The sequence below is a fragment of the Sciurus carolinensis genome, chromosome 8 (assembly GCF_902686445.1).
Source record: "Sciurus carolinensis chromosome 8, mSciCar1.2, whole genome shotgun sequence".
Classification (NCBI taxonomy): domain Eukaryota; kingdom Metazoa; phylum Chordata; class Mammalia; order Rodentia; family Sciuridae; genus Sciurus; species Sciurus carolinensis.
Window position 1 is genome coordinate 144567304 of NC_062220.1, and position 13925 is coordinate 144581228.

The 13925-nt window shown below is 37.2% G+C and overlaps 1 protein-coding gene across 1 annotated transcript in view; it reads left to right on the plus strand.

The window, feature by feature from the left end:
• The window catches only part of Hectd4 (HECT domain E3 ubiquitin protein ligase 4), a 173490-nt gene that overhangs the window by 42413 nt on the left and 117152 nt on the right, over positions 1-13925 (plus strand). Inside the window, 5 exon segments of the mRNA XM_047560128.1 lie at positions 5004-5521; positions 7318-7407; positions 8098-8228; positions 11720-11828; positions 12467-12605. Of these exon segments, the coding sequence (XP_047416084.1) occupies positions 5004-5521; positions 7318-7407; positions 8098-8228; positions 11720-11828; positions 12467-12605 (987 nt within the window).

Sequence of the window (13925 nt, forward strand, 5' to 3'; positions counted from 1 at the left end):
GGTTGAAAGATTTTAATACTTATTGAGAGTTTCCAGTATCTGTGGTGGTTTTGCCCATCCCACCACCATCCAGTCATTTTTCCTAACTGGGAACATAATTAGCCCTACATTATTTAAGATAAATTGCTGCCAAAGTACAACAGATGGGATTTAGGGAAAGCAGTCCCTATGGTACTTGTGATTATTCTTTGTCAGATATGTCCACTAAAATTTAAATATATTGTGTCAACATTTGTTTGACTACAAGTTATTGATTGATCCATTGATTGATTGATTGATATGTATGGGGATAGAACCCAGGGGTGCTCTACCACTGAGCTACACCCCATCCCTTTTTGTTTTTTGTTTTGAGACAAGTTTGTGCTAAGTTGCTGAGGCTGGCCTTGAACTTCTGATTCCCCTGCCTCAGCCTCCTGAGTCTCTATGTTTACAGGTATATGCCACCATGCTCCACCCAGCTATTTAAAAATAGCAAGTCCATGTAAAAAATATCAGTTTATTTATGATTCTTATATATGAACAGTTTTAACTTGTAATTGCTCCATTTATTTATTTATTTTGGGAGGTACCTGGGATTGAACTCAGGGGGACTTGACCACTGAGCCACATCCCCAGCCCTATTTTGAATTTTATTTAGAGACAGGGTCTCACTGAGTTGCTTAGTGCCTCATTTTTTTTTTTTTAACTGAGAAAAAAAGAATACCTATTTTTCTGTTACCAAAATACTACTAAGAATTTTAAATTGAATAATTTTAAATTTACTTTTTGAGATGGGATCTTGCCCTGTTGCCTGGGTTGATGCCAAACTCCTTGGCTTACATGATCCTCCTGTCTTAGCCCTGTCCCATAACTGGAACCATAGGCACATGGCACCAAGCACAGCTGATATAATTTATTACATAATATTTTATTTTTTGATATAGTATAATTAAACATTGTCCTCTTAGACATTGAGATTGCTTCACTTTTTATAAATAAGTCTAGAGTGAACTTCTCTTATGCATGTCTTCTAGAATGTTTCTTTAGGATAAATTCTTAGAATTACTTTCTATTTGATATAAACATTACACAGTGTATGCATGAATCAAAACATCACATAGTACCCCATTAATATGTATAACTTTAATGTTTTTATGCATCGGTTTAAGAAGAAAGCCTATTAAATTTTTTTTCTATTTCTTTGGAATGCTATAAGAAAAGATCATTTTAGGTTCTTTCTTAACCATTTTAATGAATTGCGTCTGTATTCTGAATAGCAAAGCAGGTAGAAATTTATATTTACATTTAGGGCATTATAGTAGTTCATACCGAAATCCTTAGTTCCTGACTTTTCTGTTAACAATGAGTCTAGTCTCTTTCTTTATATGTACATATAATATTCTTTAACACTTCAAAAGCCTGTCTGTGCTCACCCTTACTTCCATATTTACTTGAAATACAGATTGACATTTCACATCATAGCTTTCCTGTATTTTCCTAGTTAGAAAGTGTAAATAAATTATCTAAAATGTTTTTATATTCTCTAACTGTTCTTATGTCAACTATCGGAGTCTTGGTCAAAGCCAAATTTGGCCAGCAAAGGATATTTTGCCTACCTTCTATTAGACTCTCCAGAATGACTTTTGTTGTTGTAGCATAAAAATACAGGTTATGTGTCACCAAAAAAATTACATTAAGCTGTGAGTTACTTTGGAAGTCATTCTCTAACTGGTATTATTTCAGCATTGATTACAAAAATACAATCAGTGGCCCTTCTCATCAGGGATGATAGGGATCTTTCCTTTAAATAGCTTTCCCGTTTTTTAAGAGAAAAATATTAATTTCCTAATGACATTTTGGTCAGGACAGTTACTTTTATATAAGGCCCGAGACAAGTCATCCAGTATTCATAAGTACCTGGAAAGATCCTCATAGCTTGCTTACTAAAAGCCAAATGATGTCTTTATAAAATGATTTAGACTGTGACCTTAGACTCAGAATTCTGAAAATCAGCAGCATAGCCATGGCTCTGAGTTTCCATAAGGGGCTGGAAATAGTGTTGCTGAATAGTCCAGTAATGGCTTTCTGGAAGCACAGAGTGCTCTTAACATTCATTTATGTGTATGTATTATGTAACATTTGTTAATTATAGCTCAAAACCTTTAAGAATATTTATTTTTCAAGTGAATTACTAAACATATAACTGAAGTAGTTGTGTTTTTGCAGTATTGGGGATTGAACCTGAGGCCTTTTGCATGCTAAGCAAGCACTCTTACCACTGAGCCACATCCCCAACCCCCATAACTAAAATAATTTTAAAAAGAGAATTGTCAGAAAAATGGAAAGTGCATCATACAGTATTAGCTAACCCTAATCTTGAGACAGAAGAAAGTATTTTTCAGGTTTGAGGGACATAAAGTGAACTATGACCTTTCTTAATGCCAGTGCCACTGATGTGACAGCCATATTTAGGGTTAGCTACAGATTATGTCAGACACGTCATTTTATGTACCATGAAATATATTTCAGAAGCACTAATGTCTGAGATTAATAATAAAAATAAATAGCTAGATTTAATGTTACTGAGTTGCCTTTTCATTCTTGAGTTCAATAAAAGGCAATATTGAATTTTTTAATAGTTGCTTCAGACAGCATAAGTAGATGATCAGTGTGCCATAAATAAAAATATTTGTGGAATACATGTATTTTATATCAAAGGGTGAAGAAATCACAAAATCAGGATTAGAAAACTTTAAAAAAATTACAAATTTTCTTATTTGTTTAGACATTCACAACTGGGAAGATCAGATTTTACATTTTTTGGAATTTTTAATATCATTTAAAAATATATCAATAATCTTGGTTTGTCAAGTGTCATGTTGGAGGCTGATTACTGATTTTTTGGAGGGAGGATGCACTAAAAAACAAAGACCATGTGTGTATGTGTGTGTGTCTGTTTCTACTGAGACTTGAACCCAGGGATGCTTTACAAAACACTGAGCTACATCCTCAGCCCTTTTTATTTTTTATTTTTTTAAAGGGTTACTGATGATCTTTTAAAAAATTATTTTAAAAATTTATTCATTTTTATGTGGTGCTAAGCATCGAACCCAGTGCCACTCATGTGCTAGGCAAGCACTCTACCACTGAGCCACAACCTCAGCTCCTTATTTTTTATTTTGAGGCAGAGTCTTGCTAAGGTGCTCACACTGGACTTGAACTTAAAATCTCCAGTGTCACTGGGTTTACTGGCCTGCACCTTTTGTATCTTACTCTTAAGATAACTCATATTCTCCCTTGAATATGTATCTGCTTTCCTAAATAAATCTCTGAAAAAAGCAAACAAAAAGGGCTAACTTGATAGGTTGTGACTGTCCGAAGTAAAAATGTCCCTAGTTCTTATTTTTAATAATTGATTTTTAATAGAGCCTTACCCAGTAAAACCTAGCTATATACAGCTGTACCCTGGTTCACATTTTTTTCCTTTTACTTAATTTAAAAAATTATCCTACAGTAAAACTGATCTTTTGGGGGACACGTAGAATTTTACAAATTTTGCTACATTTATAGATTTATTCAACTATCACCACCACTGGAATTAGAAGAGTTTCTTCACTCCTACCAAATTCTCAGAGTATTCTTTCACAGTCATACCCTACCCACCCTGACGATCATTGATCTGTTTCACATCATTTATAGTTTTATTTTTTCCAGAATGTCATGTAAATGAAATCATATAGAAATATATTTTGGTATTTGGGTTATTTAAAGTAGTTGTGTTTATCAGTAATTTGGTCTTTTGCTAAATTGTTGGTTGAAATTTTATGATATTTCGATGTTATTTCTGATCTGATAGATAAACTGGCACTGAATTTGGTTATTTATTTATTTTTTTCCCTGCCTCATGATCTGAAAAGTGATTTCAGGGCATGCATAAGGTTTGAAGTTTTGCCTTTTCTTTTTAATAGTCCCCTCCACCCCTTGTCTTTTTCCTTGTTTGCCAATAATGCTTGGTGTCTAACTTCCTCATTTACTTTCTCTCTGGCTAACGTGAGCAACTTCTGATTTACCTTTTCTCTGTTTTTCTTTACTTCTTGCTCCATTCTGTTGGCTTTGTTGTTGTTTTAAAGCCGTAAACATTTGTTTTGAATATAGTTCAGTGAGTTGCCTATACAGCTAAGCAAGTCGGTTACAGTATTTGTATTGCTCTGGAAGTTCTTGTTATTTTATTGAGCTAACAGTTTATAAGGCAAAACTTGAGACAGAAGAAAGTATTTTTCAGGTTTGAGGGACATAAAGTGAACTATGACCTTTCTTAATGCCAGTGCCACTGATGTGACAGCCATTTCTTTGCTTTTATTTCAAGCCTCCTTCACTCTCTCTTGTGTACCGAGAACCCGACCCCCAGTGCCTGATAATCTGTTTCAGTGTGCTTGCCCTAGAGTGCCCTTTTATTCCTGGTTACAATGGTCTGTTTATTCCAACTTAAGTTTATTTACATAAACTCTTTGCATCGTAAATTTAGTTTGATTCTCTATCTTGAGAGCTGATTCCTTTCTTAGTTGATACAGGATTTTTAATAATTTTATTATTTCCCAGAAGCTGAAAATCTAGAGGAAGCCTAAAAATTACATGTTTGGGCAAGAAAATAATGGTGATTCCTGTACATATGAGAACTGGATAAAGCTATGCTGCGTCACAAATTGAAATAAAGGGTTGACAATAGTAAGAATGGAATGTGCTTAGAATCACAGAACAATAAACAATCCATCATTTATTAGTGGGTGTATTAGGTTTTGAAGAATAAAGATAAAGCAGTTTTGTTCTGACAGTCTACCTGGTTAAGAAGAGTTAGAGGCTTAATATTTTTAACTCGAGTTTTATAGTACGTGTTTTCTATATGGTTGCAATTAAAATAATTTTTGATGCAGGCAGTTTTTAGATACCATTAGACATATTTGCTTCCATTGATGACTTTGGTGAAAGCAATACACACCCCCTTCTCTATTGTTTTTTTCCTTTAGATTTTAACATTTGAGACCAAGAACCCTACAGAATTAGCAGAACGTTTGCGCTCTGTTTGTGGGAATCAGAGCAATGCCTATGCCCGCCTGCTGGAATACCGCCTGAATGCCTTGCGAGGACTGTGGAATGCCCAGCGCCAGCTGGCTTTGGAAGAGCAGCACGAAAGAGAAAGTTCGGGTGACGAAGAAACCTTGGCTCTGCTCAAGCGCCAGGGCTTGTTGCAGCAACCTGAGCAAGCGCCTTTCACATCTCGGATGGGGCTCCTGCTGGTCTTCCCCCTTATTCAGTCCCAGAGTAGAACCGACCCCTCTCTCTGTAACATAACTGCTGAGGTGCTATTGAACTGCCTTCGCGACTGCCAGCCTTTGAGCCTGACAAAGGAGCCTGCTGACTGTCTCAATGGGATTGAGACTTTGCTGTGCTCTTGGCTGGAAGAGACTTCTGACACGGGCCGACACATCCCACATAAGCAAAAAGAAAATGCTGCTGCTGCCCTGGTGGCCTTGGCATGTGCCAGGTAAGGAAAACTGAATGTACCACCTGGTGACATTGTGACTACTCCATCTGGGTTGGTGAGTGATAAGAGGCCAGGTGTATTTGGTGGAAGTCTTTACGTGTAAAAGTTCTTTGATTTCAGTATTGAATTTCACATCCTTGACAGTGCATGTGATGCTTTCACCAAAACTTGGTACCAGATGCCTGAGTTGGAACCCAAGTCCAAGTTTTCTCTTTCTTTTGTGCCATGATAACAGCTTAAACAACTTAGATTGAAGAATCAACCCTTCCATATCTATTCACCCCTTAGATTGTTAATGTTCTACATCATGTAGCCGCAACTGTTAACGTCTATACTTCTCCTGGGAGGATGGTCACATATTTTGTAGAGCTTTTAATTATTTCACATCGGTCTATAAGGAGTGCATCAGTGAGTTAGAGGGTTATTTCTCATTGGAATTCCATCATAAGTGTGAACCCAGTGCTTGCTTTTATCAATTTAATTGAAAGATCTCTCAGTACATATGAAGATTTAAAATGGGCATGGTGGTGCATATAATCCTTCTGGAGGCTGAGGCTTAGGTTTAGAGTACCTGACCGACTTCGGCCCAGATCTCATAGGACTGATAAGCCATGGAAGGAGTTTAAGCTTTACTCTTGCAATCTGACTGAGGCTAGCAGGTCTTAACTCGTAGTTGGTTAATGGTTCTAAATGTTCCAAATGTTGATGCTGTTGCCTCTTTATTTGAATCTCACTGTTCCCCAGGGAGGTATCCCTGTTGGTCAGATGAAGAAGCAAAAATCCAGAGGAGTTAGGTGATGGGATTGTACAATGCCAAGTTTCAAAGCCCCTGTATCCTGGCTCCCAACTGGTGCTTTTATACTCTGCTGCCTCCCTGCCTTATACCTTCTTTGGCTTTTGTTCTTTGAACACTAGAGATAGTGAAAGGAGCAATTAACAGGAGGCCTCTAGGTCTACTTGCTCCAGTGTTGGGTGTTCCATTTCTGTTGGGGGGTAGGCATACGATACCTGGCGATCAAAACCTTGGCTAAGAGAATAAGGCATTAAGCTGAAGACTTCCCATCTGATAAGGGCAGTCATTTAGTTCAGGAAGTATTCTTGTGGTGATTTATACTTGAGATGTGGCCAACTAAGTCTCTTGCATCTTAAAAGCACCTTCTTTTTATATCCTGCTAACTGCGTTAGACTTCCCAGAGCTTCAGTCCTTCAAAACCAAAAGGAAATTGCTTAAAGTGAGTCCTGCAAGTAAAATCATCGTATACTTAACAGCAGGGGGACGCAGGAGGAACACCTCTGAGCACAAAGTATTAATTATTTGAATGGATTCCTTTTAGTCATATTAAATGGGATGGAGTTTAATGTGCAATGGATGAACTTAACAAAGATACTGAAAAATCAAGCCTGGAAATACTGTTAGACTTTCAATATGACTTCATCCTATGAAATCTCTCCTGCGCTGTAGGGAGTGGCATGGTGACTGAAGCAGTATCTAAGCATGATAGTCCCAAGTTCTTTGCACTTGAACCTTGTGTTTTGAATTTCTATGTTAGGGGGAAACTGTTTACCTTTCCAAATGCATGGAGAACATCTTCCTCTTTGGACATTCCCGCAGTCAGGTTTTGTATGAGCCAATAGGAATCAGCAAGAATTGAGTATATTTCGTATAGTACATCTTCTAGTTGACAGGAGCCGATAAAGACATTATGGAATTAACCATGTGGTTAATGAAATTAATACTACCTAAGTTATCTGGTTTTCAATTTTGGTGATTTTCTCTTCCTTTCTTTTATTTTTAGGGGCTCATTGAAAACTTTTGTCCACACAGTCCATTTGTTGCAGAAACAGACTGATCTAGGGTCCCTGCCTGTTGCCGACGTACTGTATAGGTAAGTTCTCGCTTGGGATCCCTGTCCTCCTTCCAAACAATGCAGGTTAGTGCACAAAGGCTCTTGTGAATAAGTACATTGCTAAACACTTAACAATTAATGATTCATATTTCTGAATAATACAGAATCATGTTAACATCTTAATTAAGAATTTTGTTTTTTCTTTCTTTCAAAGTATTCCTAGAGCATATTATTTTCATTTGTTTTTATTTTTCTGTCTTCAAAAAATACAAAAGCTTTTAATAAATGCTTTATAAATTTGAGATGATAATGTACTAAAGCATGAAGAAGAAAGTAAAAACTGTTCATAATTTCATCACCCAAAGATGACTCGCTGCTCCTAATGTTTCAGTATATGTGCTTCCTAACTTGTGCGCTCTGTTTCTCTCTGTGCTTTCTGTTTTTTCTCTCACGCAAGTATATATTTAAAATACATAAAAAAAATAAATAAAAAATAAAAAAATAAAATACATATATTTTACACACAGATGTGATTTTGTTATAACATTTCCATAAACACTGCTATGTATTTTTTCATTTAAAAATATACTGGAATGTCTTTATTTAGGTATATTTGTGTCAAACTATTTTAGTTTCTGCTCTTAGAGGTAGAAGTGGTAGATAGACTTTTATTTTCTTGCTGAAATGGATAGTCTCAGTTTCTTTGCAATTCTCTTTCTCTTCTTACAGACTGTTGCTTTTGGAAGGGGGTCCTGGATCCCCCTCCTGTTTACTTGGGGGCAAACACATAGTATCATGGGGGTATGAAGACATGCTGCCGGCGCCAGATAGCAACACTGGCTCCAGTTCTGAGAATAAAGGTAACATAGGATTTTTTTTGTCCTGTGATTAATATTAAGATGTAAAAAGAATGGTTTTAGATCATCGTTGCAAATACTTTAGATACAATTGTGTGTTCCTTTGTGTTCCTTTTAATTAAGAGCTCGAGATTCTTATACAGTGTGTTCATTGTCTGCTTTATCACTAACAGTATAAAAACTGATACTCAGTGAGGTAAGAAACGGGATAGGTTTTACTACAACAAGGAAAAGGGATCAGCCGTACACTCCTGCCAAGGCAGCATGAATAACTTAAGTTGGTTCCACGATATTTGACTGTGGGCATGGAAGCCTTAAGTTGAGATTTTTTGGTCTTGCTGCATGAGTTATTTCTTTTATTAACTTATTGTGTGTTAATGAACCCTCTTGTCCTAAAAGCAAAATGAGAAGGTTCATGGGAGCATGAATTGTCAAGTAACTCCTTTAAAAAAAGTAGGCTGCATTAAATTGTGTTTACACAGTCCCACAGGATTACATGTCACTGTATTACATTATCTCAGCAAAAATGGCAGAAGCTCTCTTAAGTGACCTCCACTGGCCAGCGTGTCAGGCGAGTTAGGCCTCTCCGTCACTCTGCCAACTGTACAGACCAGAGCCGTGTCCTGCATACCCACAACCTATGGGCTCTTCTGAGTGCTGCTGCTCCCACTGGCAGAGCTGCCCGCTTGCCAGCAGTGGGCCTTGCTCCCAAACTGGTTTGTCTTTGTAATTGGTACCTGTTATTATACCATTATGTAATAGCTATAATGATATTATTAGTATTATACCATATTATATTATTAAATGGCATGTATCTGATAAAATAGGAATTTTGAAAAACCCCTTCTATTAAAAATGTGACTGTTTTAGAAAGACTAGACCAAGTGAGCCTTGAAGAGGCTGGGTGCCATTAGCTATGGAGTTGAGAGCCCCTTCTGTCCCCTCAAGCCTCGTTCCTTTCCCACACCCCAATGGGACAGCCTTTCTGGGCAGCCCTGAGGGCATGGAGTGCCACCTAACCACACCCACAGGCCACCCTGCAGATCTCAGCCCGGTGCCTGTGCCTTTTCACAGTCCACTATCTCCAAGAGTGCTGAGAGGAAGAGGTGAAGCTTCAGGGTGATTCCTGACCTTCACAGAGTTAGCGGGAGAGGCAGAAAGCTGCAGCACCCAAGCAGCCCTCAGACGGTGTGAGCTCCAGTGTCCCTCTTCATGCAGAATGAAAGCCATGCCTTTATTCTCTCCCTTCACTCCACTTGGCTTCTCCCTAGAAGTAGTTTCTCACTAAGGATAATGTAGTAAGCTGGTCTTTTTGCCTTTCACTCCCATGTACCTTTGGTTTTGATAGGAGTTGTTGTTTCTTAAAATAATTTCTAGAATAATTGTTTGTTTGTTTATTTTCTCACTATGTTGCCTATGTTGTGGCCTTAAATTCCTGGGCTCAAGTGATTTTCTTGCCTCATCCTCTCATACGAGAACAAGTCTACTTAACCTTTAATATCAAAAAATTCAATATTGACAAAAGTTAAAAGGATACTGTAATAACCCTGTATACTCATCACAACCTCAAAAAGTGTCAACTCCTGGCCAGTCTTGTTCAGTCTGTCTCCTTCAGTTCTATGTCTCATCAGACCCACACTCAAAAGGGACTGGGCTGTGATCTAAAGATGGCAAATAAATGTAATTTATAAATGTTAGGTTAAAACATTTAAGGTATGAAATCCTTAATGATTACCCACTCTAACTGGTTTGTTGTTATTGTTGAGGAACTAGTAGGTAAGGTGCCAGTTGTCACAGATATGTAGACTGACTCTTTAATATAATTGCAGACTTTGTACTAATTTGAGTGGTGTAACATTGAATTTCTTCCAGCTAATATGACCTGTTTCAGGAAGACAAACTCCCTTGAAACATAGTGAGCAGAATGGTTATGAACATAAACACTGAAAGCTTTATTTATAAGCCCAATTTTAAGGCAAATTCTTGGGAATATAAATGAGGAAACCATTTTCTGTCATGTAGAGAAACTTTTAGATGGGGAAGATAAAGAGAAAACATAACTGGTGAGAAGCACAGGGTCCTGTGGCCACTGAGCCATAGTGGTGGAGCTCAAAGAACTTTTCTGCCATTTCCATCACTGCCACTTCTGCCTTTATTATATTTTTGGACTACCTTTTCTTTTTTGTTTTTACAGTTTGGGAAAAATAAATGATATCTTAAGCTGTATCTTTAATTTTTTTTTTTTTCACTTTACCTACTGAGCTACCTTCCTAGCCCTGTATCTTTAATTATTGCAACATGAAAAACATTCCAAGAGGCAGCCTTTTAAAACTTGTTTGAATAAGATTATATAAAGGATTTTTGCTCAATAAACATTCCTGAGTGTGTTCACGTAAAGTCTATATGACCAGGACTATATACAATATACAACATGTTTATGGAAGAGTAAGACCACATGCATCTATTGCACTCATAGCAATGGAGCAGGGGACACTTTGTATATGAAATATATGTAAGCCTTATAAAATGTTGAATATTTTTAAGTGTAAAGATAGAAAATCTATGAAAATAAAATGGAAAGCTACAACAGGAGACTTCCAGGAATTTATGAAACTCCACTTAGTGTGTGTCTGTTAACTTGTTTGATTCAATAAACAATTTGAGTTTAAAAAAAAACAAAACATAACTGGTGTTTTTAAAAGGAGAGAGATTATGTTTTGGTGTTATTCTCTTCAGAACTAAAATTAGTTGCTGAGACTGGCCTCAAACTTGTAATCCTTCTGCCTCAACCTTCTGAGTTGCTAGGATTATAGGCATGTGCCACCCAGAACGAAAATTAGGATATCTGAATGGAAAATCCACAGAAGCAGATTTTAATTCCATTTACACAATTAGTAAATCAGTATGATTTCATTTTGTCATTTATGGAACCTTGGCTTGGTAACAGAAAGCAGTACAGGTGTGTTGCCTGTGTTACTTCATTTAACCATCGCAGTAACCCTGGAAGTACATATTATCATCCTTATCTTAAAGATGAAGAATCCAAAGTTCAGAGACATCCAAGATCACCTAATGAATGCTCAAGGCTCTTAAGAGTTCATGCCTTTCTTACTGTGAATCCATTTGTAAAAGTGTATTCTTAATTATTTCACATTAGAGTTAGGGATGTTTAAACTTGACTCAGTACTTTTTGCTTTTCAAACAAAGAAAGAAAAAACCTTTGGGCAGGCTGAGCCAAGTTCCTCTGCTAGTGACTCTCAGCCCTCTTTCCTTGCTCTCTTGCCCTGATCTCCCTTGCTCCTAACATGCTTTTTGGATGTTCGATTTTGGGGATTCAAGCCATCTACCCAGAAATCTTGTTGAAGCACTTTTTTTTTCCTAAGTGGGAGGTTATCTTTCACTCAAGTTCCTAATGGCTTTTTCATTAGAAAAAGCATGTTTATAATTTCATTAGAAAAAACATATAATTTACTTGTAAAAAAAAACGATTTCAGATGCTGACTTGGGACGCTGTCTCACTGCAGACGGTCTTTACCTGTATACTACTAACTCAGTTGGAAGAGGAGTAAGCAAATTGGGGTCTGGATTACATGGTACTCTCAGGTCAGTTGCATGGAACTTGTTCATTGATTTGGCTGGAACATTTTCCTTTTTTTATAAATCTCTGAAGAAGGGCAGGGGGTGTGTCCTGATTCCCCATACACTACTACTAAGTAACCAGAAGAACTAATTCAAATGATTCTGTCTTGTTGCCACCTCCCCATATGTTGTTCTAAAATGTAGTGTAGCTGTTTGGACTCTGTAGAGTTTGGTACCCCTAAGATCAGTGTTTCCAGCCAGAAATTCCTCAGTAATCAGAATTTCTATAACAATATCAGTGGTTTCTCCATGTTGATAAATGGGCATTTTTCTAGTTAAATCTTTTTGTACTTGGATTTAACATTAGATTACCAGTGATTTTTCAGTTGGGATATAAGATCTATGAATTCCTGTCAAAAGAAATTGCAGTTTGGGAGTCCCACATATAATTAGTGAGAGACCTTTTCCCTAACTCATTGTGGAAAATCGATATTTGCCATTGTTTGTCAGTTCCAGAGTTAATGTAACATTCATTCTCTTCAGATCTCTTACCTAGTCATTTTTAAAAATCAGGTCAAAAAATGTTGTCTGTGCCTAGTGCAGTTGCATGTAAGCTGCAGGCACGACTTGTTGGTCCCACCATGTTTCTTTCTCTTCCACAGAGGGTTTGTGTACTGCCGGAATGAGGAACTGGAGCCAGGGTGGGTAGCTTTTGGCAATGGCAGTCTTCTCCACCGGCCTGTGTCTTTCGATAACAAACCTCACTCCCTGTTCCAGGTCATTGATCAGAACACCCTTCAGGTAAATGGAAAACCGTGACATTGGCTTTTGTATTTTGGAGAGGGTAAAGGAAGTTCCTGGTGCCAATAGAAGTAATAATAATGCAATTGGTATAGTTTCCTTCTAGAGTGGTCTCCTTTTAATTGTTATAGTTTGGGCATTTTGTTTTTTCTTTAATGTCTTTGAATTTTTCTACATGATCTGAATGAATGTGCTCTTTATCATTCAAAGGCCAACAATAAACTTTTCTTTTTGTGTGTGTGCTGAGGATCAAACCCAGGACCTTGCTTATGCTAAGCACTTGTGCTACCACTGAGTTATGTCCCTAACCCCAAACAATAAACTTTTAAAATGTATTTCTTTTCTTTTTTTCTTTTTGGTACTGGGGATCTAATCCAGGGGCACTTTTCCCCTGAGTTCCATCCCCAGCCATTTTTATTTTTTATTTTGAGACAGAATCTTGATAAATTGCTGAGGTTGGCCTTGAGCCTGAGATCCTCCTGCCTCAGCCTCCCGAGTCGCTGGGATTACAGGCATGCATCGCCATGCCCATCTCACATCAATTGTGTCTGTCACTCAAGTATGTCTTTTCTAGAGAACAGGATTGAATCTTGTTCACAATTACCATCTCCAGAGCACATAGTAGGTATTCACTAATTATTGGATGAATAAAATGAATAAATGGATGTTCAGTTGACTTGTTTGTCACTAATGCAGATATATAAGAATATCTCATGTTCATTTGAAATAGAAGTGATAAGCCCAGGAGTTAAACATGTTAAATCTCAACATGTTTTACATTTGAAGCAATGCCCATTTCCTCTGTGTTTTTGCAGAAACTTCAACACTGTCCAAGAAAGCAGTGCTGTAGTCATGAACTAGATATTGGCATTAGGAGCAATTTGAAAGTATCAGAGGCCACTTAGTAGCTGTCCAACTTTCTAGACTTCCTGGCACGATAAATTCAAAGTGTAGTTACAGCAACTAAATGAGTTTTTGTGCTTGAGGTAGAAAGTACAAATTTGGATAAAAGTTCATGAATCGAGGGGTCAGAAGTTGCCTTGGGAAAACTAGTGACCCTCCCAAAGCAATGGAATAACTGAAAATTATTTTTACTTTCTCATGGACGTGTTAACTTTCTCTAATGATTTTTATTCTGAGGTTTTCAGTTCTTCTATTCCTGGATTTAAAAAAAAAAAGATCTAGTCAGCAATTTTCTTGGTTCTCATGTGCCTTCATTTTAAGTGCTAATCTCTGGTGTCAAAATTAGTGTGTAACTACATGTTTAATGTGGAACGGTGCTGAAACTGAAAAATACTTTTTATTAGAAACATTTGCTTT